The 25,462-nt window shown below is 55.2% G+C and overlaps 1 protein-coding gene across 3 annotated transcripts in view; it reads left to right on the top strand.

Annotated features, from left to right (window-relative positions):
- The window catches only part of FBLN1 (fibulin 1), an 81,662-nt gene that overhangs the window by 36,135 nt on the left and 20,065 nt on the right, over positions 1–25,462 (top strand). For 2 of the 3 annotated variants that reach the window (XM_057741949.1, XM_057741948.1), the window contains exons 9-15: positions 1,040–1,183; positions 2,031–2,159; positions 2,959–3,084; positions 5,505–5,624; positions 6,480–6,611; positions 8,394–8,517; positions 24,758–24,900. In XM_057741949.1, the coding sequence (XP_057597932.1) occupies positions 1,040–1,183; positions 2,031–2,159; positions 2,959–3,084; positions 5,505–5,624; positions 6,480–6,611; positions 8,394–8,517; positions 24,758–24,900 (918 nt within the window). Of the gene's footprint in view, positions 1–1,039; positions 1,184–2,030; positions 2,160–2,958; positions 3,085–5,504; positions 5,625–6,479; positions 6,612–8,393; positions 8,518–16,644; positions 17,092–24,757; positions 24,901–25,462 lie in introns of those variants that run through there. The other variant, XM_057741950.1, reaches the window with a different exon arrangement.

The following is a 25,462-nucleotide window of genomic DNA, read 5'->3' as shown; positions in this document are numbered from 1 at the left end:
CTGAGGGAGGTGGGACTTAGCTGTGAGGGGAGAAGTGCAGCTGGTCCTCTACCATCACCCCCGCGTCTTGGCCCCCCCTAGATGTTTGTAAGTGATTCTTAAAGCCTGAGGTCCTTTTAGGAGACTGTTCCTGGTAGGACATTAAATCTGTGTGGTTTTACACCAAATCTGAGTGTGAACAGTGAACAGAGGTAAACCTAGTTCTCCTTCTCGGTTTACTGGTTCACACGGGGGTGTGTGTTCATTAAAGGGGAATGCATGCCCCACGGGCCCCCATCAGAGACGTGTCCCGTCGGGAGGGAGCCCATCGTGCGGAGAGCTTAAAGCAGCCCTCCCCTCCGGGCCCGAGTCCGCACGGGCTCCGGGGAGCCCAGAATAGGGGTGGGAATGTGGGGGAAGATGTGCCCCGGAGGCCATGCTCGAGCTGTGAGAGGAGTGTGCACCAGGCCGACGGGTGATGGCTTCCCAGACAGGGACGGTGAAGCTAAAGACACAGAGGTGGGATCTGAGTGGCCTGCGGAGGCTGCAGGTGTGTTGTTAGGGCCGGAGCCTCGGCTGCAGGAGAGACTGGCCAGAGCGAGGCTGGGAGGCAGGCGGGCCGGCCGGTCCCTGCAGGAGCCCAGGACACAAGTGCCAGCCCTGAGGGGGCGGCCACCCCTGTGTCCCTCAGCCCCTACTTAGCTCAGGGAAGACACTCATTACCCATGTGGAGTACCTGAACTCAGGATGGCACCCGAATTGCCAGGTTCAGCGTGTGGGATCCACAGGCAGGCAGCTTCGGATTCAGTGCAGTGGAAGATGGAGGTGCTGAGGGGTTAGGGGCAGGAAGATGGACCAGGAGGGGGTCATTAAGGTGCGGTGCTGCTGAACTCTGGGAGCCGTTTGGGAGGCTGCAGTGTGGTCCACGGCGGGGGCATCATCACAGCTCCATTTGTGGTTTTATGAGGAGGCGCGGAGTGGGGTTTCTCTGGAGATCCAGGTGTTGTGTTTGGGAAGCCCTCCGGGTTTAACCCCGCTGTCTTCATCTCTCCCCCCATAGATATCAATGAGTGTTTGAGTATCAGTGCCCCATGCCCTGTCGGGCAGACATGCATCAACACGGAGGGCTCCTACACATGCCAGAAGAACGTGCCCAACTGTGGCCGTGGCTACCATCTCAACGAGGAGGGGACCCGCTGTGTTGGTGGGTATTAAAAGAGAAGACCCATCTGAAATGGACTTTTCTGTCTGCTCCTGACACAACGCTTCCTTCTCTGGAAGGAGACAGCAGATCCCCAGAGGAAGCCGTTGGCACCTGTCCATCCATCCCATGGCTGCTCTCCAGGCATGGGTCTTCACTGACTGTTGCCTGCACTGTCGCAGTGGAATGCCAACCCGCCCGCTGCCTCCAGCTTTGCCCCTTCAGTCTGTCTGGTTCATCCGGAGCTGAAGGCTCTCTCGCCCTTCCGTGCTCACAGCCCCCATCGGTGATAGCACTCCACTGGTAGCAGACAGAGGACAGAGGCCCTCTGCTTACAAGTCAGTCCTCCTAAGTTGGCCCCAGCCTCACAGAGTTTGTGATGCAGATGAAACAGGCCTTGCTGCTCCCCCAGCCAGCCCTGCCCGTTCCTCGCGGTGTGGGTTTGGCTCTCACACGCTTCCCTCTGCTCACCTACATGCCTTTGGGTTCAGGCAAAGGCGTCGTGCGCCCAGCCTGCCCAGACCCCTGCCACGCAGAGGCGTCTCCTCCCGTAGCCCCCAGAGCACGCCTCAGCCTCTCCCCCATCACTGGGCACTTCCCGCCTTCACTAGAGTCGCTGCTGGCCCGCAGGAGCGGGAGTCCCCCGAGGGTAGAGGCTGTGTCCTGGTCCGCTGTCTCCGCAGCTGGGCTGGCGCATAGTAGCTGCTCTGTGAAATCAGGTTAAGAATTAAATGACGCGCTCGGTCAGTTACGTTTTCATTGGCTCCTTCCTTGCCTTTCTGTCTGGACAGCCCCAGCCCCTGCCCCGCACACACTGAAGGTTTTTCACCGTGTTTTTCTCTCTTGCAAGATGTGGATGAGTGTGCACCTCCGTCTGAGCCCTGTGGGCCGGGGCACCTTTGTGTGAACTCCCCGGGAAGTTTCCGCTGCGAGTGCAAGGCCGGCTACTACTTCGACGGCATCAGCAGGACGTGTGTGGGTATGTGGGTGTCCCTGCTGGGGGCCCAGCCAGGTGACACCCAGGAGAACCCAGCCCGGGGCACCCTGGAGGGACGGTGGTCTGCTCCTCACCTCTGAAAATCCCAAGTGCAGGCAGTGGCAGAGAAGAGACACCGGTCGGGACACCCCCGTTCTCGTTCTCGCTCCGCTGCGGCCCAGTCGTGCGGCTCCTGGGGAGGCCATCCTGGGCGTGAGCCAGGTTCCCCACCTGTAGAACAGGTGCTCTGCTTGACCCAGGACCTCTGAGTGTTTAGGAGACTCCAGCCTGCCCTACAGATGCCCCGAAGTCTTAGCGACTTCCGAGGGATTCACTGCTGACCTGCAGGGCCACAGGGCCCAGAGCTGTGTGCTCACACAGGGCAGTGAGAACCTACGACAGCGTGGTGGCCTGAACCCCAGGGGCTAGGACAGGTCCTGCTGGGGGACGCCAGCCATCCCCAAGCCAGGGTGCTCAGGGGAGGCTGGCACCTGCCTGCCCAGCCCCACAGCACCTTTGTCCGATCCCAGAAGACCCTCCGTTGAGCTGTGGGGTGGAGGACTGGCTGGTGGGAACGTGCCCAGGTGTGCCATAGTGGAAGCAACATGAGGCTCGCCCGGTGGGCAGACAGGCCAGGGTGGTCCTGGCTCCACTGCTGGCTCGCCGTGTTTGGGACAAGTGACTGTGCCTTTCTCTGGGAGAGGAGGCCGGAGGAGGCGGGGGATGTAGGTCGTGAGCTGCCGCCACGGGTAGCACGGCCCGGGGAGGACGCTGCCCGAGCCGCCCGCGCATTCTGTTTCAGACATCAACGAGTGCCGGCGCTACCCTGGGCGCCTGTGTGGCCACAAGTGCGAGAACACGCCTGGGTCCTACTACTGCAGCTGCACCATGGGCTTCCGGCTCTCCTCCGACGGCCGGTCCTGTGAAGGTGAGGGCGAGGTGGGGGCAGAGTCGGGCGCACCGTGACTGCATCCACGCCCCTTCCTGCAAGCTGCCCACCTCCTGGGAAAACCACCGCTCCCCCTGCAGACCCGCTTGGGACTGACTCACATTTGTGCCCCAGCGCAAAGCCCGTGTTAGTGGGGGAAATGCCTCTAAAAGGTTGCTTGTCGGAGATGACTGCCCTCCCGGATTTCTCCTGGGCCCTGGCGGGGCTGAGAACACCTGTGCACACGTGGGGCTGGACACGTTGGCTGCAGAAGCCGTGTGGGGTTTGCGGGTGTCCAACCCCTGCAGAGTGGCTGACCTCACCTGCCTCAGTGTCCTCACAGGGGAGATGAGGTTCTTATGCCAAAGAGGAACAAGAGCTGCACGCTTGTTTGAAGTGCTAAGGGTTTATTTAGACTACTGCAATAGGGGAGAGAGACTTCAGCGTAAATTGGTCTCAGCTCCACCAAAACAAAAGGTGCAGGCTTTTTAAATGCTGGGACCTGCTAAGGAAGAGTTGTGAAGGATGGGCAGTGGTCAGTGGGATTAGGCCAGCTGTGTCTGCTCGCTGGATCCTCAGAGCATGGGAGGTGGGGGGGGAGGCGGACTCCTTGAGGATTGCATTTCAAAGGCCTGGTTCCCAGGTCCTTAGAAGGACATTCCCGGGTTGCAGAAGATACATCTCAAAGGGATAGAGAAAGGATTTACATCTGCAGGCTTTCTAAAGGAAATGCTTCTAAGCAAAAGGGAGGTCAGGACCTGTAGTCTGGTGTTGGCTGGAGTACACAGGAAATTCTTTGGCAGCACTGAGCTTTCCCAGGCAGGCATTTCAAGGGTCCTGGTCTTGGGCTGATGCTAAAGTTTGGTCAGGTCTCTGTGTTGGGGGGCGGGTTGGACTGAGTCGTTAGTGCCGAGAGTCTTGGGGTTTTCAGACAACACTGCCCGCCTCTGATGGGACGGACTGAGATGAGGTGTTAGCAGCACAGGCCTGCCACGTGGTAGGTGCTCAGCAGATGTCACGTCTTCTACAGGAAGTAGGTGATGAGGTCAGCAGAAATTAAGAGCTTCTGAGTGACCACCCTCAGCAGTGCCTCACGTTGCCCATCAAGTCCCCTTCCTGGCAGGGCAGTGCCCAGGGCAACCTGTAGAGCCAGACTCAAGACACGGCAGGTCTTAAAATTCTGGGTTAAGAAGGATGATCACAAAAGTCAGATATGCCAGGATGCACCCCAGTGTATAATTCTCAGTCTGGAGCATGGACAGTGTGACGGGCTCCTGGGGCCTAGGCTTCCCCTGAGATTCTTGGATGTGTCCCTGAAAACCAGACCCAGGTACACGTGTTAACGGCAAGGAACGAGATTCATGCATGGTGGTCCCTCGGGCCTGAGTTCACATCCCAGCTCTCTCATGTTTACGGCCTTGAAGAAGTAACTCAGCATTTCTGGGCCTCAGTGTCCTCATCTGTAAAATGGGGCTGGTAGCACCCACCTGGTAGGGGGTCATGAAGATGAATGGAGATGGAGCCTGTCAAGTGTTTGTCACGGTGCCCAGCGTGAGGTGACGTGTTTGTGATACAGAGACTGCTGCTATTGTTGTTATTATTGTTCGTGGCCTGGGCTGTCCCTGGTCACTTCTCAGCGACTGCGTAGTAGGTGCTCATCTCTATGTTAGTGGACGATGTTGTGGACACAAAACCAGGGCCTGGCCAGTTTTGCTGTGTCATTCCACGAACCACTTATAAAGTGCCCGCCATCCTAGCTGTGTAGCAATAACATGGTTCCTGCCTCCAGGGCATGTCTCTAGCATGTGATGAAAATCCATGCTGGGCCAGGCCAGGCGTGTGGGGCTGCAGGGGTGAGACTCGGGGTGAGAGGCTAATGGATGCCCTCGGTCCTCACCCCTCCTGCCCTGCGAAGAATTAGCAGTGAACAAAAATGATGAAGGACTTCTGGGCCAGAGGTTGGCACACTTTTTTTCTGAAAGCCACATGGTAAATATCTTAAGCTTTGCCAGCTATATCTCTTTTACGACTCTTCAGCTGTGCCCTTGTCACCCACAAGCAGCCATGGACCGTAGTACATGAATAAGCGTGGCCGTGTACCAATAAAGCTTTCTTTGCAAACACAAGTGGTGGGCCGGAAGTTTGCTGATCTCTGCTCTAGGCAAAGGGAACAGAGGAGTGAGAGCCCAGGGTCTGTGTGGCTTGAAGCAGGCCGTGGGGGTGGGGAGATGCCAGATCCCCCAGCCTCGAGGGGCTAGCGTGGGGGCCTGTCTCCCTCGGGGCGACCCCAGGCAGGTCACTGGCCCACACGTGGTAACCTCCGCCTCTGCATGTGTATTAACTTGAGGGAGGTCATGGCCCCGCCAGGGACACAGCCCCGCCAGCTCTGCACGGTGACCCTAGGACCCTCTCTCTTTCAGACATCAACGAGTGTAACAGCAACCCCTGCAGCCAGGAGTGCGCCAACGTCTACGGCTCCTACCAGTGTTACTGCCGGCGAGGCTACCAGCTCAGCGACGTGGACGGGGTCACCTGCGAAGGTGAGGGCTCCCCGCTGGGCTGAGGGCGAGAGCACCCCCTCCCCTGTCCCCCATCCCCCGCCTCCTCCTGGCTGGCGGGTGGTTTGCTTTTTCCCTCTAACCGAGCTTGCTTGGATACACTTCACCCATCACTGAGAGTGAGGTTTGTAAAGGAGCAAGCCCACGCCTAGATTTTTCTTTAGGAAAATAAAACAAGATGGTGGGATTGCCACGTGTGCCGGGACCTCGAGCAGGGCGGTGGCGGGTGAGGAGGGGGCGAGGAGGGGGCTCAGGGGCCGCCCACGTCCCTGACTCGCAGCTCTGCCTCTGGCCTTTTAAAAGCCCCTCGCTGGGCCTGGACCGTCCTCTCTGTAATGTGGGGGTTAAACCCCCACTCACAAGGTTGTCAGAGGGTGAAACCACATGAGGACTCGGAAGCACTTCGTACGTGCCTGGCACAATGTGGGTGCTCGGAGGGCAACTGCTGTTGAGATTATTAGTGTTTGTGTATGAGGTGTATTTGTTATTAGCACATTTACAATCATCAGCCTTGGGACGTGGCCGGCAGGCACCTCCGTGTGTGTCGTTCTGAAGCCCTCGGCCCCCTCTCTGCTCCCCAGTCTCCCTTCTCCCCTGACGTGCACACGTCACACCGTGAACTTGCTGTGTGGCCCTAGGTTAGGCTCTTCCCCTCTCTGGGCTTCAGTTTCCCCCCTGGTGTGCTGGTCTCTGAGGCCACCCCAGCCCCTGCGTCGTCAGGCGCCCGTGTCCAGCTGGCCCTGTGCGGCTGCCCTCCAGGCCACAGCTCAGCCCACCAGGGGAGTGTACCCCGGTCAGGGTCTGCGTGGACACTGAAGGTGGGCTTTGCCGTCACAGACATTGACGAGTGCGCCCTGCCCACCGGGGGCCACATCTGCTCTTATCGCTGCCTCAACATCCCTGGAAGCTTCCAGTGCAGCTGCCCCTCGACCGGATACAGGCTGGCCCCCAACGGCCGCAACTGCCAAGGTGAGTGGAGTGGGACTCCTGGCGTCTCAGGCCGGCTTGGGGCCCTGCGGTGCGGGGGCCTGAGGCCCAGCAGCCACACCACAGGCAGGGGGCGTTCGGGGACGGGGGGACTCTGCATCCCGGGTGAGTCCTGGGTTCCACGGGCACCCTGGTCTCCCACACCCGGGCGTGCTTGTCCACCGGGGTTTCTGAGACCTCCCGCCCTGCCCTGGGCCGCCCCCAGGGGGCCCGAAGTGGGGCTGACGGCCTTTAGGAAGATGCCCAGCATGGAGGAAGCGGGACGTCACTGCCCAGAAGACCCCACAGCGTAGCACCGCTGTTTAGCCTTTCATTTAGTCACTGGACAAACCCATGCCCTGTCGGGTGTGAAGAGCAAAGCAGTAGGCAGATGGCACAGGGCTCTGTGCCAAGGTGCTGGTCCCCGCTTGGCAAGGGGGTGGGCCTGGCCGGGGTGTGTGACAGCCCTGAGGTCTCTGTGTTTAGGGACACTGTGGCTGGTGGGTCCTGCTGGGGCCTGGGGTCGCCTAAATGAGGGATGAGTGGCGTCCATCCTGTCCTGGGCTTCCATTTCTGAGCACACTCCAGGGGTCACCATGCATCCTGTAACCGTCCGTTTGGTTACTCAGAGGGGCCGCTAAGTAGACATTTGTGAATGAGCAACCCTGGAACGGGCACGTCGGCCTCAGCCCCTGGGAACGGCCGCAGGAGCTATGAGAGGTTGGGTCTGTCCGGCCCCCCCGAGGAGCCTCCACACGGGGCTGGGGGCCTGGAGGCTCTGCAGGCCGCAGGGTCTGCAGCTGTCCCTTCTGGTCATGAAGAGGCTTTGAAGACTTTGATCAAAGGCGGGCAGGAGAGGCGGCGTTTCCTGGGAGGGCCCCACTCAGCACGTCCAGAGCTCCGGATGGAAGTTGCTCTGTTTTCACATTTCTGATGGAGCAGATGACCTGGCCAGGCGCCCTCACCGCAGCCTGGGGACCTGCCAGACACAGTGAAAACACATTCCTGAGCTGCAGCCTTGGAGATTGGGGAGTGCTGTTTTTGCCACCAATGGTCGGGATTTGGCATCTCTTAACAGATGCCTCTGACATGGTGACATCCCTGGACCCAGCATTTATTTGGCTGCTCCGGACAGTTGTGGGAAGGGGGATGGCTCCCCGTGTCCAGGGTGGCCTCGTGACGTGCCCCAGGCCCGGTTCTGGTCTAGCCCAGACAGTCACTGACTTTGGACGCTGGGCCCAACATAGAATCCCTTTAAGCCTCAGTTTTCTCGCCTGTAATATGGGGCTAGTGGCTTCTGCTCGTTCCCTCCTAGGATGTCACAAGTGGCACATGAGGTAAGACCGATGCACCTGGGGAGCCTGGGAGATGCACTGGCTGCCTGGGCTCAAAGCTTGACTCCGCTGCTTACAAAATATGTGACCTTAGACCAGTCACTTGACCTCTTTGAGCTCCTCCCTAAAATGAAGAGAAAACAGTACTTGCCTCATTTAATTATAATGAGAATCAGGTGTTTCCTGCAGAATACTTTGAAGGGCGATCATGTAGCGTTTGCCATTATCCTTACTGTGCTCCCTCCCGGGACTGTGAAGAGTAGGTGAATTCACCTCCTGTAAATAAAAGAGCTGGCACGGGGCTCTGCTCCAGAGAGCAGCCAGCGGAGGGCAAGGGTGGCCTGACCCCCCACCCGACCCTGGTTGATGGGAGGCCTGGGCACATGCGTCCGTGGTGGGGATGGCTCGGGGAGCCTTGGCCTTCACCGTGCTCCCTTGGGGTCTCCCGCAGACGTCGACGAGTGTGTGACGGGCATCCACAACTGCTCCATCAACGCGACCTGCTTCAACATCCAGGGCAGCTTCCGCTGCCTGGCCTTCGAGTGTCCCGAGAACTACCGCCGCTCCGCAGACACGTAAGTCCCTCGGGCCCCGCGATTGTCTGTCTGTCGGCCTTCCTGGGGGCCCGGCTCCCGGCCGGAGCGGGTGGTTCGTGAGCTGTGCCCTCCCACGAGGGTCTTGGGAAGCTCAAGGATCCCTGGTTCCCAGGTGCCCAAATGCCAGCGAGACTGGTCGCAGAAAGCGAAGGTCATGACCTCACATGGGCTGAAGGCCCTCTCGCTCCCCGGGGTGAAGCCTTGGGCAGGGGGCAGCTCTCTGGGCCTCAGTTTCCTCGTCTGTGAGACGCAGATGGCCGAACCTGCTCTGACTCAGGTAAAGGTCGCGATGACGCTGGGTGGGCCCATGCGACTTGTTGGGGTGTCATTTTGAGATGACCCTACCTGAAAGCCAGATTCTGTTCAGTCCAGGGACGGTGTGGGAACAGCATGAAAGGTTCTGTGTCCACAGCGTGAAGCTGTGTGTCCACCGGTCGCTGTATGCTCCCACACTCTCAGGCCACCAGGAGATCTGCTGGGGTGTCCAGGAGCCCCATTCCTCAGGGAGTGGTGAGGACCCTCTGGTCCTGCCGCCCACCACCCCATCTCTTATTGTATCGGGTGGGTCTCCTTTTGTGTCCCCGGCGGTTGCTTCAGGAAAAGCTCCGTGATGGGAGCCAGTCTCAGGACCGTGGATACATGACCCCTCCCCTGTAGCCCCCGGAAGTGCTCAAAGCCAGCACACAGCCAGGCTGCCGGGAGACTCGGCCTCTTGACCTTGGCCCTGGTCAGTGCCACCTTGGGCGGGGTCCCAGGCCCCAGTGTCCACTTGCTGTTCTGGCCCTGCCTCCTGCCAGCCAAATGCTAGAGCAGGAGACGCCCAGACGGCCCCCGCGTTCTTCCCCGGCCGTGCCCCCTCCCCCCGCCCCCTCCAGGCCCTCCCTGTTTGCCCAGTAGGCGTTCTTGCTGGGTAGGGAAGAGCCGCTCCAGAAGTGGGTGTACCAGTGCACAGCATTCCAAAGAGCCTGTGGGTCACGCAGCCGCTAAGTGGGCAGTGTTGGTGCGTCTCTGAGCCGTGAAGAAAGATCCTCGACTTGAGGCTGCGCTGCTGTCTGCCCACATCCCCGCACTCCCAGGCCCTTGTCTGTGTCTGGGTTTGAGGATTCTGAAAGATTGGCTGTTTGCTGTCGATGTCTGACTCACACACAGTCACGAAAGAGAAAGGGGGTGAGGCTGCCCTGTGCGGGGTCTTCCCGCCTCCGAAGCTGGGGCTGCGCAAGCGGGCATCGCGTGCGGGGGCTGTGGCTGAAATCGCCTCCCCCCCCCCCACCCTGCCCCGGCCCTGCATTGATGCTTGTGGAAGCCTTCACCGCCCCGCGGTGCTGGGGAAAGTCATTTACTTGTTTGGAGAATGTTCTCTGCGAGTCTGCTGTGTGCCGGCACTTGGGCAGACGGTGGGCCCGCAGAGGCCCCCATCCCCTGCTCAGAGCCCCCCAGGAGCACGTGCAGAAACAGCCGTGGGCAGAGTGCAGGGGTGCTGAGACCCAGGAGGGGGCACGGGAGGCGGGGGTGCCGGGAGTGGGCGCTGCTTGGGTGAAGGGGGGAGGAGGAGCCGAGTTAGGCAGAGGGAGAGGGAGCGGAGGGTGGGGTTGGAAGCCGGGGCGTGGGCCTGCATTGGCGGGGAGCGTGACATGGGGTGTCCGGCAAGGCACCGCGTTCTGCTTCCTGAGGCACTGGTGCCCTAGGGCCTGGTCTGTCCGCCTCCCAGGGGTCCATCAGCCTGCCCCCTGGGGGATGATAAAGAGGGGACTCTGACAATCTCTGTATTAAGGGCAGGAAGTGGACCCCCACCCATGGCAAAGGTGAGAGCGGGGAGGATGAGGCTCCAGGGAGCCCATCCAGGGAACGCTGTGGCCCCACTGAGGCACGTGCTGCCCACCAGCGCCCCCAGCGGCCGGAGCAGAGGCTGGGAGGCGAGTGGAGCTGGGAAAGGTGTGGTCCCTGCCCTGAGGGTCCTGACTGAGCCCCCGTGACTGTCCTCGAGCCTTATGGAGATGCTGTGATGCTCTGGAAAGATCTGGCTTCGGTGTCAGGCTCGCTTAGGTTTGCGTCCCAGTTCAGTCCATTCCAGGCCCCTTGACCTGTGAGCAGGTGCCGTGAACTGCTGTAAAGGGGGCGGTGATATCGCCCTCCCGGGTTCCTGTAGGGTGACCTGCGATTGTGGGGCCGAGCTGTGTCCATACTACTCGCTCTGCGTTCTGGCCTGGGTGGTGTGGGTAGGCGCCCCAAGGCACATTTTACTGCCAGTATTTACGGATGCAGGGAAGGTGGGCCCTGGGGTCCAGGTCGGGGCATGGCCTGGGAGGCTGCCTGGAGGGAGGAAGGAACCAGGGCTGGGCCTCCCATCCTGGCTTCGGGTCTGGCTCTCCTGTTCCTCCGTGTGATGACCTTGGGTCTTGGTCACCCAAGGGCCCTTTTTGCCTCTGTAACCCAGCGCTGACAATACCTGCTTGTCAGTGCCTTGAGGATGAACGAGGATTAGCAGTAACACTCCAGGTGCCCAGGCCATGGCCAGCATCGGTGCCCAGACAACAGTGGTTGGTGACAAGGATGACAGGTAGCCACCCTGTTCTCGTCCTCGGGATCCAGAGGTTCCTCAGAGCGACTCTGCAGCCCTTGCTCCACTGCTGACTACGGGCCTGTGGGCTGACTGTGTGCCCGGCGGGTCTCGGGTTGCTCAGCCCTCAGATGGGAAGACGCGACACAGGCTCCTGGAGGCCTGTGTGGTCGTGCCTGCAGCACATGGCAGTCTGCGGGTTACAGTTTCTTCTTTCTTAACCCTGTCGAGGCCTCGTGGACCAGCCAGGAGCCCAGTGTTGGGCACAGGACATGGAGGCCGGGCCTGGAATCCCAGGTTGAGGGGCTGTAGGGGGTCTCGTCCTGGTTGCCCCATGCCAGTTTGGGGGATAACTCTGGGACCACAGGAGCACCGCTAGCTTAGGGTGAGCCCAGTGACAGGTCAATGACACATCACGTAGACTGACGTGGGCAGGACGCAGGCCGGAGCTCCAGGTGAGAAGGGTCCGACCCTCTCTTGGCGCTGTGGACTTCTCAGACTGGAGTTTTCTATTTTACAGCCCTTTTCCTCCTTTCAAAAATCCTCTTAAAGAATTTATTATCTGACCTACAGAAAGCAGTTTGTAAAATTTTAAAAAGCTGTATTAGAAAGGTCCCAGTAACTGGCACTTCTGTGGTTAACATTCAGGGAGCCTTTACAGGCAAGATTCGAGTCCCTCTCTCTCTCTCTTTCTCTGTCTGTCTCTCTGTTTCTGGGCCTCAGCCTTCCCTCTCTCCACACAGCCTCCTTCTGGCCAGTTTCCCCGGTGGCCAAGGGGTGGTAACTGGAACATGACCCAGCAGGCTGAGCCGCAAACCACAGGGCTGGGCCTCACGGACTGACCAGGCTGTTAAGATCCCGACCACACAATTCCCTCCTCCCCACAGCAGGAATGTTTTAAAGTGTCCCGGAGCCTGGGGTGGGACTGAAAACATCCTCTTTACCCCCTCGGCGGGGGAGACCCCTGAGACCCGGGGTCTCGGAAGCCAGAGCGAGGCTGGGCGGCTTTGGTTGGCACAGCTCTCAGCCCCAAGCTGTAACGCGGGTGGACGGAGCCCGGTGGAGCCCTGCCCCGGCCGGCTCCTGGGGCTTGTGTCCAGAACGACGGGAGCCTGAAAGTCAGGGAACTGCCAGCAGGGACGGCTGCGAGCATCGGACAGCCTGGGGGCGGCCAGAATGGCCATGCCTCCCAGGAGAACGACCGGCCTTGAGGACCCTTTTTCTCTGGCGTGTGGTGGCTCTCAGTAATTGCATTTTCAAGGAACTTGGAGTGTCCTGATCAAATTTGTTGAACTGAAAAATTTGGGCGCGTTGTTCTCTCATGCGGGTCGAGATGGAGACCAAGGCGCGAGGTCCCAGAGGAGGCGCGGGGTCTGGGCCTCCTCTGCTCTGTCATTGATGTGGTGGCGACGGCCCCTCTTCCGTCTAGACACACCGGCTAACAGGCTTCGGTGCCGTCCCCAGTCTGACAGGCAGTGTGCCAGAGGCAGTAGCTATGCTTTCTGGGATGTTTCAGTAAGTACGGGGTAGAGCAGGGTAGGGTAACTGGTGTTGGAACCCACCAGGGACACCAGGGCCCTGTTTACGCGTGCGCATGTGTGAAGCACGTAGGTGCTGAGCTGATGCTGGGTACTGGAGATGAAGCCAGAGCCCCAGCCCCGCCCTGGGGAAGCCAGCCGTCTGGGAGGAGCCAGGCCCAGAAACGCCCAGAGGGAGGAAGGGCTTGGGTGCTCTGGTCGGAGACGCTGTGGGGTCGGGGTTGTGGAGACCACCGAGGAGGAAGGAGTGTCCGGCTCTCTGGTGTGTGATGGCTGTGGGGGCCATCCCAGAACTCCACGCACACCTCATGTTCCCTGCCTCCCACCCATGCTGAGTTAACCGTCTGGCAAATCGGAACCCTGCCCTTGGGCAGGGGAGACGTGGGAGAACTTACAGCACATGAAGGGGACTCTAGCGCCGCCTGCTGGCCAGATCCACCAGACCCTTCCTGAAGCAGCTGGCACGCGCGCGCGTGTGTGTGTGTGTGTGTGTGTGTGTGTGTGTGTGTGTGTGTGTACGTACACAGTCTCTGAAGTAAGACAGGCTGACTTTGCCTCTGCCATTTAGTACAGACTGTAGAATCATGGACGAGTGACACGTCCTCACCGAGCTTTGGTCTTCCTGTCAGTAGAATAAGGGGAACCATGTGGGACAATGAGGGGATCTTGGGGAACGACAGCCCCTGGGGTACCCAGCACGAGGCCAGGCACCGTCTCGGTTTCTCCGCAGTCACCCGGCGCACTCCCATCGGGCCTGGACCTAGGCGTCCCTGCGGTGGGCTGCCCCTCAGTAGCACCTGTGCCCGCCTTCTCTCCTGCCACTCCCCTCTGCCTCTGGGCCCCCTCCAGCGCAGGACCCTCCTCTTCAGGCTTCCTGATCCTCACACGCCTTTACCAGCTCACTCCCAGGGCTGCCCTTTCTGAGAGCTCAGAATGGTAAATGGCCAAGTAAAAGAAAGGGTTTTACATCCTGGACTTAGGATGTAAGAAGAGACAGTGCTCACAGTAAATGCCAAGTATAGAATAAGTCCTAGTCACCCAACACAAGGCGTGGGAACTTAAGGTGTTGAAAGGGAGGCATGATGGAATTCGAGGACAGTAGATGCTCATGGTTGGAGAATCCAAACACAGTCAGGATGGCAGAACTTCCTGGGACGTGCTCTGTCAAGTCCCATGGGGCTCTGCACCTTGGCTCTGCTTCTAAGGCAGCTGCCTTTGGAGTATGATGGGCCTGCAGTTCAGGAGGCAGAAGATAAATCCTGTTCTTAACATCGCACAGGAAGTTAGAACTTGTCCCCATCTCCATCACAAGAAGTTAGAACCTGTCCCCATCCTGTCACAGGAAGTTAAGACCTATTCTAATAATCCTGTCACAGGAATTTGGTAGCTATCTCCATTCTGTCACAGGAAGTTAGAACCTGTCACAGGAAGTTAGAACCTGTCCCCATCCTGTCGCAAGAAGTTAGAACCTGTCCCCATCCTGTCGCAAGAAGTTAGAACCTATCTCCATCTTCTCACAGGAATTTGGAACCTGTCCTTATTCTGCCACAGGAAGTTAGAACCTGTCACAGGAAGCTAGAACCTGTCCCCATCCTGTTACAGGACATTAGAACCTGTCTCATCCTCTCAAAGGAATTTAAGAGTTATATCTGTTCTGTCCCAGGAAGTTAGAAACTGTCACAGGAAGTTAGAACCTGTCACAAGAAGTTAGAACCTGTCACAGGAAGTTAGAACCTATCTCCATCCTCTCACAGGAAGTTAGAACCTGTCACAGAAAGTTAGAACCTGTCACAGGAATTTGGACACAGGAATTTGGAACCTGTCCCCATCCTGTCACAGAAAGTTAGAACCTGTCACAGGAATTTGGAACCTGTCCTTATTCTGCCACAGGAAGTCAGAATCTGTCACAGGAATTTGGAACCTGTCCCCATCCTGTCACAGGAAGTTAGAACTTGTCACAGAAAGTTAGAACCTGTCCCCATCCTGTCACAGGAAGTTAGAACCTGTCACAGGAATTTGGAACCTGTCCTTATTCTGCCATAGGAAGTTAGAACCTGTCACAAGAAGTTAGAATCTGTCACAGGAATTTGGAACCTGTCCCCATCCTGTCACAGAAAGTTAGAACCTGTCACAGGAATATGGAACCTGTCCCCATCCTGTCACAGGAAGTTAGAACCTGTCACCGGAATTTGGAACCTGTCCCCATCCTGTCACAGGAATTTGGAACCTGTCCTTATTCTGCCACAGGAAGTTAGAACCTGTCACAGGAATTTGGAACCTGTCCCCATCCTGTCATAGGAAGTTAGAACCTGTCACAGGAATTTGGAACCTGTCCTTATTCTGCCACAGGAAGTTAGAATCTGTCACAGGAATTTGGAACCTGTCCCCATCCTGTCACAGGAAGTTAGAACTTGTCACAGAAAGTTAGAACCTGTCCCCATCCTGTCACAGGAAGTTAGAACCTGTCACAGGAATTTGGAACCTGTCCTTATTCTGCCATAGGAAGTTAGAACCTGTCACAAGAAGTTAGAATCTGTCACAGGAATTTGGAACCTGTCCCCATCCTGTCACAGAAAGTTAGAACCTGTCACAGGAATTTGGAACCTGTCCCCATCCTGTCATAGGAAGTTAGAACCTGTCACAGGAATTTGGAACCTGTCCTTATTCTGCCACAGGAAGTTAGAATCTGTCACAGGAATTTGGAACCTGTCCCCATCCTGTCACAGGAAGTTAGAACTTGTTACAGAAAGTTAGAACCTGTCCCCATCCTGTCACAGGAAGTTAGAACCTGTCACAGGAATTTGGAACCTGTCCTTATTCTGCCATAGGAAGTTAGAACCTGTCACAAGAAGTTAGAATCTGTCACAGGAATTTGGAACCTGTCCCCATCCTGTCACAGAAAGTTAGAACCTGTCACAGGAACTTGGAACCTGTCCCCATCCTGTCACAGGAATTTGGAACCTGTCCTTATTCTGCCACAGGAAGTTAGAACCTGTCACAGGAATTTGGAACCTGTCCCCATCCTGTCATAGGAAGTTAGAACCTGTCACAGGAATTTGGAACCTGTCCCCATTCTGTCACAGCAAGTTAGAACCTGTCACAGGAATTTGGAACCTGTCCCCATCCTGTCACAGGAAGTTAGAACCTGTCACAGGAAGTTAGAACCTGTCACAGGAAGTTAGAACCTGTCCCCATCCTGTCACAGGACGTTAGAACCTGTCCCCATCCTGTCAAAGGAACTTAGGAGCCATCTCCCTTCTGTCACAGGAAGTCGGAACCTGTCTCCATCTCTTTCCCAAGCCCTGGTTGGCCCTGTGGACACAGGGAACTGGGCCTAGAGCACAGGGCTTAGTGAGGGCAGAGGAGGGAACAGACCTCACTGCCTGAGCACACATCTAGCTTCCTCACACACTCTGTGATCTCAGGAAGCCACTGACTCTTGCAGCCTCAGTTTCCTCATCTGAAAAACGGCCCTCAGCGCCACTCCCAGTGCGGGTGTGATCACACTAGCGAAGGCGTGATGACCAATAGGCAAGCGCTCCGTAAACGGCCGCAGCCAGGCTTGCTGGCGTGGTGACCATCCCTTCCGGGGTCGTCCCCGAGACCCACCCAGGAGCCCTGGGTCACCCTGACCACTGTCTGGGTGAGGAGCCAGGAGCCTGGACGACACTCAGAGGGCAGGGTGTGCCTGGTGAGGACAGCCCGGGGTGGGGCTCTGCCAGTGAGAAGGGGACACACCTCGCTCCAGGCACGACCCTTGACCCCAGCCGCCCAGCGCCCCCTGCGGGTGTTGGAAGAGGCTAGTGCCCGAGCCCACGGCCCGGCCCGGAGGTCCCCGGCACCTCCCACAGGTGAGTGAGGGGTGCTCTTCCCGGTGGCTGATTGGCCAGAGGGGCGGCGGGAGGCCCCGCCCAGCGAGCCCCCGCTTCCCCGCCCCCACGCTCTGTGGTTTCTCCGCTTGCTGAATGGGCCCTAACCCTCTTCTTGTCTCTCTGTCCACTTTTCTTGCAGCCGCTGCGAGCGCTTGCCTTGCCATGAGAATCAGGAGTGCCCCAAGCTGCCTCTGAGAATAACCTACCACCACCTCTCTTTCCCCACCAACATCCAAGTGCCCGCCGTGCTTTTCCGCATGGGCCCCTCCAGTGCCGTCCCCGGGGACAGCATGCAGCTGGCCATCACCGGCGGCAACGAGGAGGGCTTTTTCACCACGCGGAAGTTGAGCCACCACAGCGGGGTGGTGGCCCTCACCAAGCCCGTCCCCGAGCCCAGGGACTTGCTCCTGACCGTCAGGATGGACCTCTCGCGCCACGGCACCGTCAGCTCCTTTGTGGCCAAGCTTTACATCTTTGTGTCCGCAGAGCTCTGAGCACGCGCTTTGGGCCGTGGGGGGCTCCCTCTTGTTGCTTTCCTCCCCCTCCCCTCCGGGATTCGAATAAAGGTTCGGCAGGCGATCCCACAGCATGGCTGGCGTGCCTTGGCTTTATTTGGCGTGGTCGGGTGTCTCTGTGCTGCTTGTCCCTGGCGGGGACTTGGGTGCCGAGCATTGCCTGGTACCCCCGGGGGTGACCGAGGAGTGTTTTCCGTGAGGGGTCTGTGCCCAGGAGCCCCCATCGGTGGGAGTCACAGTCCACACCGCCAGGGAGCCCAGGCCCGGGGAGGACGAGGTTTGCGAGTTTCATTTGAGATGAGTCTCTCTCCGCCACGGGTGTGGAGCCCAGAGGACGAGGTGATGGAGGCTCCCAGAGATGACTGAGCTCTGTCCTCTCTCACTTCACAGATGTGGAAACTGAGGCCCAGAGGAGGGGAGTGGTTGGGCTAGGTAGTGTGGCCCGTTTGCGGTAGAGCCGGGCCTCGGAGCCAGGGCTTCTGGCCCCAACTTGGTTTCCTTGCTGTGTCTTAGGAGCTGAGCCTTTAATTGAGACAGAAAAAGCTCTATCGTGAGACTCAAATGTCCCGTTCTGTTTGTCTTGATGGGAAGCCCGAACTTGTGGAAAAACACTGAACGCAGTCGCAGCATCTGGGATGCAGCCCTTACCTAAGTGAGGTCGGCTTCCCCCACGGAGGAGCCCAGCTTCGCACCAGAGGAGGCAGAGGACAGGGTGTTGAATGTTCTGGGCACGGGATCCCCTAAGCCAGCGTCAGGTCCTGCACATGCGTTACCTCCCATCCCGTGCGGCAGCTGCATCATCCCCAGAGAGACTCAGAGGGGGCGCGTGACTTGCTCAAGATCCCTCTGTTGGTGTTGGAACCTCGGTTTGCCGACTGCACGGCTCTGACGATTCCATTCCATCACAATACGTCCAACGTGGACCTCAGTCCACCCGCCTCCCTTCATCTCTTCCACCATGATCCCAGCCAAGCCCTCTACGTGCCTCTCAAGGCCCTGCATCATTCTCCCTAGCGTCCACCTCCAGCCTGAGCTCCAGTTGTTCTCCCCTTGCTCACCTCCCTGGAGTCACTCTGCCCAGCTCCTTGCTGCCTCAGGCCCTTTGCATGTGCTTTTGCATCCTTGGCCTGAATGTTGCTTAAACCTCAGCCTATGTGTTCCTAAATCAGCTGGGCCTCCCTTGACACCCTGGGATTGTGTTTTCTCTGTCTGTCTTTCTCACAGCACCGCCTCCGTCGTGCTCATCACAGTTTGCAGGTCTTGTGTACCTCTTTCACTTTTGTCTTCCCCACCACCCAGAAGCTTCTGTGAAGGCAGGGACCATCTGTCTCATTCAGTGTCGTGTCCCTAGCTCCTGGCAGGGCCTGGCACACAGTAGGTGCTCTACCCCTGTCTGTTGAGGGAATGGGTGACTTCTTGCCAGCATTGCTTTACGTCTCTTAAGAATTTCTGTGGCCGCCGGTGCTGTTTTCAAGCAGAAATGTGAAGGGAAGGCACAATGTCAAGAGGAATCAAGTAGAGGATACTGGAGGATCCTAAGTTCCTTCCTACAAGTACATGGAAAGAAGGTGGGGAAGGGGCCCACCTTGCTGTCTGGTGGAGAGGACGGATGTAAATTAACACTCTATCCTGTGCCCTGCGACAGAGGCAGCAGTTAAGTTGCCACAGGAGAACACACATGCTCCTAGCCACTCATCTCCAAGGCCCCGCTGTCTCCCAGACCCTTCTCTGAGCATCTCTGGTCTGGACTGCTTCCAGTCTCCCAACTTCCAAGCAGGAGCCAGAGGACCTCCCTGAAGGACCAGTCTGGTTATATCCCTCCCTTCTTTAGAAACTTCTATGGTTATTTTCCTAGCAGATGAAGCCCAACTCCCTTGGAGTGGCATTCGAGGCCCTGGCTGCTCCAGCCTCTGTCCACCTGTTCAGCTACATCACCCTCCCCCGCTCCCCGCTCTAGCTCACCCCCTGGCTCGTGTTCTAGTCACGCAGGGCTCCTGCCCTTCTCCACATGTGCTTTCTCCTGGCTTTAGCATGTGCCATGCCTTCCTCCTGCAGACAGCCATTCTCCCTGAAGTCACCTCCTCGGAGAAGCGTTTCCTGAATCTGAGCTTTTCTAGCACCAGGCGTACTCCATCAGAGCAGTTACCCTGTTGTCTCGTGGTTGCTACTTTGTATGCTCCCCACTTCTGTGGGCCTTTTTGAAGGCAGGGATTGTATCTGTATTTTCTACACTTTCAGAATGTCTAGCCTGTGGAAGGAGCTCAGTAAACATCTGAATAAACATATGGATGGATGGATGGATGGATGGATGGATGGATGGATGGATGGGTGGGTTGGATGGATGGATGGGTGATGGATGGATGGTGGATGAGTGGATAGTATTTTCTAGGCTTAGTTTAACTATTACCTCTTCTGTGGAATCAGCAAGACACAGCAGGAATTCATCATGTATTCAGTTATTCTTTCATCATGGTCCAGATTATTCAGTCCAGAGAAGCACTTTTCCCATAGGAGTGTTAAGATGGGGGGAGGGGAGGAAATTCTCGGAGGCTTTAGAAGCCAGAATCCCCTCTACAACATTCCCATCAACTGAGTATCCAGCTTTGCGTGTACTCTCCCTTGTTTGTGGGACTCCCTGCCTCTCAGGGCGGCCTGTTCATTTTAGGATACCTCTGATGTTTCTGTGTGTACCTGAGTGCACACGTGGGGGATGATATCTGGATTACCTGGCTGCTCACCTCCCCGCAGTTTCTTGAGGCTACATAGCAGTATTCCTGTATCATCTTGCTGAGGTCACATGGTACAGAAAAACAGACCAAGTGAACCAACTAAACAAACAAAAACACAAGAGTTTTAACATCCTCCTCGCCATTTACTAGTTCTGTGACATCACAGAAGTCATCTGCCTTTCAGAGCTTCAAGGTCCACTTCCTGGATTATTTTGAAAATTACATGAAGTTACTTACACACAAGGCAGTGTCTGGCATGTGGCAGGCAGTTAATAGGTGCTGGTTTCTCCATTCATGGGAAGGTACTTGAGTGTTCATTTGGATCTTGATTTAAATGGGGAATAAAAGTTCTGAGGGTCTGTAGAGCTGCCCTCACTTCTGACTCCTGGACCTCTGTGCGCACTTTTTTTTTTTTGCCACATCGCCAGGATCTTAGTTGCCTGACCAGGGATTAAACCTGCGCCCTTAGCAGTGAAAGCACGGAGTCCTAACCACCGGACCTCCCGGGAATTACCATGTATGTGCACTTCTGACTGTCACTGTACTAAGCAGGCTCCCAAGGGCGAAGGGTAGTAATTATCATTATTACAATGATAATAATGGCAAATGTGACAGCTGACACCTAGACACCACTTTCTGTGGGCCAGGCCCTGTGCCAAGCACTTAACTAACCCTCGTGGAACCTCGTGAGGAAAGTGCTGTTATGATCCTCATTTCACGGTGAAGACGTGGCGGGGAGAGAGGTTAAGTCACTTGCCCAGCGTCCCACCACTGATATAAGGTGGGGCTGGGATTCCAACCCAGGCAGCCTGGCTCTGGAGTCTGTTCTCAGAAGCCCAGCCCCATGCTGTGAAGGGGGCAGATTACTGGGATCAGTCAGTGCCCATCAGCTTGTTACTCGATCCTCATCTCAGAAAGCCCTGCCTACCAGCCCTGTTCTAAAATTCACAAGTGAAAAACAGGGCATTTTATTAGCTAAGGAAGGAGGCGGTGTGAGAGGAAAAAGCTGTGAAGATTAAATGAGATGACGTGTGCAAACTCTTCAGCACAGATGTCTGCGAAGATGCTGCAGCATAGTTTTGTAACTTCTCCGGATCCCAAGCAAACAACACATGAAACAATGAGATAAGACATTTTTTCCTCCATGGGAAACTTTTTCAACTAAACAAGGTGATGGGGTATCTCCATGAACCCCCCAGTATAGTTCATTTCCACCTGCATGGTATTGGCATCCATGCAGGAGAAAGCAGTGGGAGAACCCTAAGAGTCAGCAGGTGTCCCCTAGAAAGTACAGTAGACCAGTTAGAGAACAGCAGCTGAGACTGGGGGGCATTTTACTCATTACAGTGAAGAGGTGAAGCAGGCTAGCCCTTCAGAACTTTAAAAACTGGGCCACGGGGCTTCTCTTAAGCTCAGGATCTCACACTATGGCAAAACTGCTGGAAATGAAATAGAAAATTGAATGGGAAAGAGACAGTAGAGGCTGTGGGAAACGTAGGTCCAGGTAAAGGTGAAGAACTATCAGGGAGCAGGCTGCCAAAAGCAACACATGAAGGCACACCATGAGGTCAGAAAAATGGCTGTGAACCACGCCTCTTTCTCAAATTTCAGGAGAACTAATTTCACATAAAATTGATCAACCAGAAAGTATCCAGGTTAAATCTCATACAAAGATATTGTAGGAAAAAAGAGAATAAAGAACAGAATGACATCCTTCTGGGTAATGAAAATATCAATACACCAGGAAGATAGGCTCATAGACTAGATCAAAACTGTAATCTATATCAAAGCAAACTAGAAGGATTGAGAAGATGACCAGAAATGAAGGGAAAGTGTAAGCCAGAATTAGGAAAAACCGAGAAATGAAGTGATGGAAATTAAGAAATTAAAATTAAAGCATAAAGCAATTTCAGAAATAAATACTTAAGAAGTTGAAAAGAAGAAAAAAATTATAAGTTGAAAAATGAATAACAAAAGAGATAAAAAGGCTTGAAGAGAAAGTGACAGATGTTGAAGATAGACAAAAAAGATCCAACATACAGAAAATAGAAATGTCCAAAGAACTAACCCAAAACAAGGGGGGAGCAGTATATACTAAAAATGATAACTCAAGAAACTTTACAGGAATTTTAAGAAAAAAGATTTGAAATTCCATATTGAAAGAACACCCAACATACCTGAACGTATTGACTCAGAGCAACCAACACCAAGATACAAAGAGGAAACGAAAAAACCCTGTGCATTTAGGCAAAAACAGCAAGTGACTTATAAGGGGAAAAGTTATGTTATCATCAGGCTTCTTCACAGAAACACTTATGCCAGAAGAAAATGAGTTCTGAGGATACTCAAGAAAATGTAAGCCAAGGATTTTATACCCAACAAAACAGGCTTCCGTGTACAAAGGGCACAAACTATTATTAACATGCAAATTTGTCAACATGCAAGCAGTAAACATAGTTACTCATAGAAGTACAACTAAATGAGTGCCGTAAGAAAAAAAGGATAAAAAAAAAAAAAGAAAGAAAAGAAAAAAAGGATAGTATGGGGACTTCCCTGGCAGTGTAGTTAAGGCTCTGAGCTTCCACTGCAGGGGGCATGGGTTCAATCCCTGGTCAGGGAACTAAGGTCCTGCGTGCTGTGCAGTGTGGCAAAAGAAAGAAAGAAAGGAAGGAAGGAAGGGAGGGAGGGTACTATGAATCACTGTAGGCTGAGAAACAAAAAAAAAAATTGTAGGTAGAATAGGGAGAACATTTCCCCCAAAATTATTATTTTAAATAATTATGTTAGTGATAGTAGTTTTAGTATTGTTATTCTGAGACTACTGGGTAAAATATGGAATATACTAAAATAAGCATGGAATATTCTGTCATCTCCTGTGTTCTTAAGAACCAGGATTTTGATATGGAAAAAAGGAGATTCCTTTGGTATATAGAAGATATTAAGTAAAAAATGATGTGGTTCTTGTTTTGAATTGTAAATACCGGTATGAACTCATAATGTATTTTATCGTTAAAAATGTCCACTGAAACAGCCTAGAAACAATGACCAACTCTGTAGGACTGAGCGTTCCTGGTATCCAGATTGTGGTCTTGAAATACCATTTTCTACTAAAAAACAAAACAAAAAACACAAACCCAACACTTCTTGGAGAAATAGCTGGGGCAGTAAAAGTGTAAGAAGAGGCTGGACCACCTTGTCAAGCCAGATAGCAAAAGAGCCATCAGAGATTCCTGGGGCCAGGTCATACGGACTCAGGAGCCAACCTGATTTACCCTCCGGTCAAAGATGGGAAAACTTGAGCTCTGATGAAGGGTAATAATTGCAATGGGTTGAAATCCATCCAATAGTTTAAATCTCTGCATTTACCCTGAGATTTTTAAAAAATCAACTGATAACCTCTGGATGATGGTTGCTAGTTCATTATCCTGAAAACAGGTCAATACAAAGAAAGAATCAAGCATTGATCCTGCTTTTCCGCTATGAACGATACCCCCTGGTAACCACATAGTGTATGAGGGGAAGCATCTCTTTACCCAAGTATTCAAACAAGTAAGTGAAAAAGAAATGATAGACTTGGACCACGGCATTGTGTCATCCCTGATGAATCACTGGACTGGGCCCTGAACATCAGTAGCCACTAACGTCACAGAAAGGAGGCGACCAGACACCACGGCCCCCAAAGGAAGACACACCACTGACTGTCATTTCGTCAGAGGGCCTGGGCCTGCGTCTGATCTGGTGTCTAGATCCAGCTGCCGACATGCAGGGAATGCGGAGGACAAGGGAACACGCTGGGCTGCACCGTGAGAATGCAGTCAGCAAGCCCAGATGTAGGAAGCTCTATAGCTCAGATGCTTTTCTTCCTTAACAGATAATCTGTATGGAAAATGAAGGGATGGAGAAGAAACCTGTAGGTTAAAAAAGGACTTTACAAAGACATAACAGGGACGTTCCTGGTGGTCCAGTGGGTAAGGCTCTGTGCTCCCAATGTCGGGGGCCTGGGTTCAATCCCTGGTCATGGAACTAGGTCCCGCATCCATGCCGCAACTAAGAGCACGCATGCCACAATGAAGATCCCATGTGCTGCACTAAGACCCAGTGCAGCCAGATAATTAAAAAAAGAAAGACATAAAAAATGCTTTGGTGGACAAGTTTATATGATAGCGTCTCGAGATGCACACTTATGTGACACAAATGTAAATGAGCCCAGGTAGGGGATTGCTAGCAGAGTCAGGACAGGGGTTACTCTGGGGGTGCACGAGACGGTTAAGATGGATCTGGGGCCCATGAAGGGGCCTCGGGTGGCAGGTGAAGCTCTCTTTCTTGACCTGGGTGCTGATTATAAAGAGGTTCGCCTTCTAATACTCATTAAACTGTACCTTTGTTTTGTGTGGCTCTTGCATCTGTGTTTTATTTTATGATAAAGAGGTTTTTAAAAATATGCTTAGACCTGTAACAGACTTGCACCTCTTTTCCTTCTTCCCCGCCCGTCACGTGACACTGGAGATTTGACCGCTTTGTGCTGGGTACCGAGCTGGGTGCTTTACGTACACTCTCTCACTTATTACCCGTGCGACGCACCCCCCGGGACCCCAGGAAGGGTGGACCCTGTCTGCCTTGTTTGCTGTGGTGTCCCTGGTGCCTGGCACCCAACAGATGCTCCAAACACACTTGTTGAGCAAGTGAATGAATGAATGTGATTTGCAGTTGTAGAAACTGAAGCTCAGTTCGTATAGCTGGCAAGTAGCAAAGCTTTGCTTAGCCCAGCCAGGGTGGACGGAAACCGGGGCATGTATCGGGGGTTTGGGTTCTGGTCCAGTTTGCTGGAAGGGACAGGAGACATCCCCTCGGAGCAGCCGGTCTGCGGAGGCCATTGCGGGTCTCCAACGGAGCCATCTCTGGGACAGGTGGTCCCACCTGGCCACCTGCTTCTCTCCCCAGACCCCAGTCCCTGTGGCGGTGCTGGTTCCAACGTTCCCATCGCCTCTTGTGCTGTGGTTCCCCTCAGGCTCCGCCAAGAGAAGACCGACACCGTCCGCTGCATCAAGTCCTGCCGCCCCAACGACGTCACCTGTGTGTTGGACCCCGTGCACACCATCTCCCACACCGTCGTCTCGCTGCCCACCTTCCGCGAGTTCACCCGCCCCGAAGGTGAGTGACCACTCCCACGGCTTGGAACCGGCATGGGGGTCCCGGGGGAGACCATCGTCTGGAGGAACTTCCCTGCCCGGCAGCCCCTTTGCTGGAGCTGAGAGCTTGGGCTGCAGGAGCCACTCCTTGGTGAGATGTGGGTTTGGGGTTGGCACGCAGACCTCTCCCCGCCGCCGCATCCCCTCCATGCCCCCGGACTAATCAGTAGCACTGTTCCAGCCCATTTGTGCTCGCAGTTCAGGGGGTCTCAGGGGTAACAGTTGTTCAACAAATAACTATTAAATGTTGATTCTGTGCCATGCTTGGGGGTATGGGAGCCTCCAGGAGGCAGTGACCCCGCTCTGGGTCCTGGGGGGTCAATAAAAGGTAGTTTAGTGAAAGTGGGGAGCAGGGAGAGAGGAGGACAGAGCAGCACCTTTGGAAAGGTCTGGAGGTGAGTGGGGAATGTAGGCCTTTGAGGAACGAAGGCAAGCTTTTCTGGCAGCAGTGGTGGAGGCTTGGCAAGAGATGGGCTGCAAAGGTAAACGGGGCCTGCACTTGGAGTTGGGGCGTCAACCTCAAG

This window comes from Hippopotamus amphibius, chromosome 7 (assembly GCF_030028045.1).
Source record: "Hippopotamus amphibius kiboko isolate mHipAmp2 chromosome 7, mHipAmp2.hap2, whole genome shotgun sequence".
Lineage (NCBI taxonomy): Eukaryota > Metazoa > Chordata > Mammalia > Artiodactyla > Hippopotamidae > Hippopotamus > Hippopotamus amphibius.
Note: the sequence above shows the minus strand (reverse complement) of the source record. Positions and strands in the feature narration are given on the sequence as shown.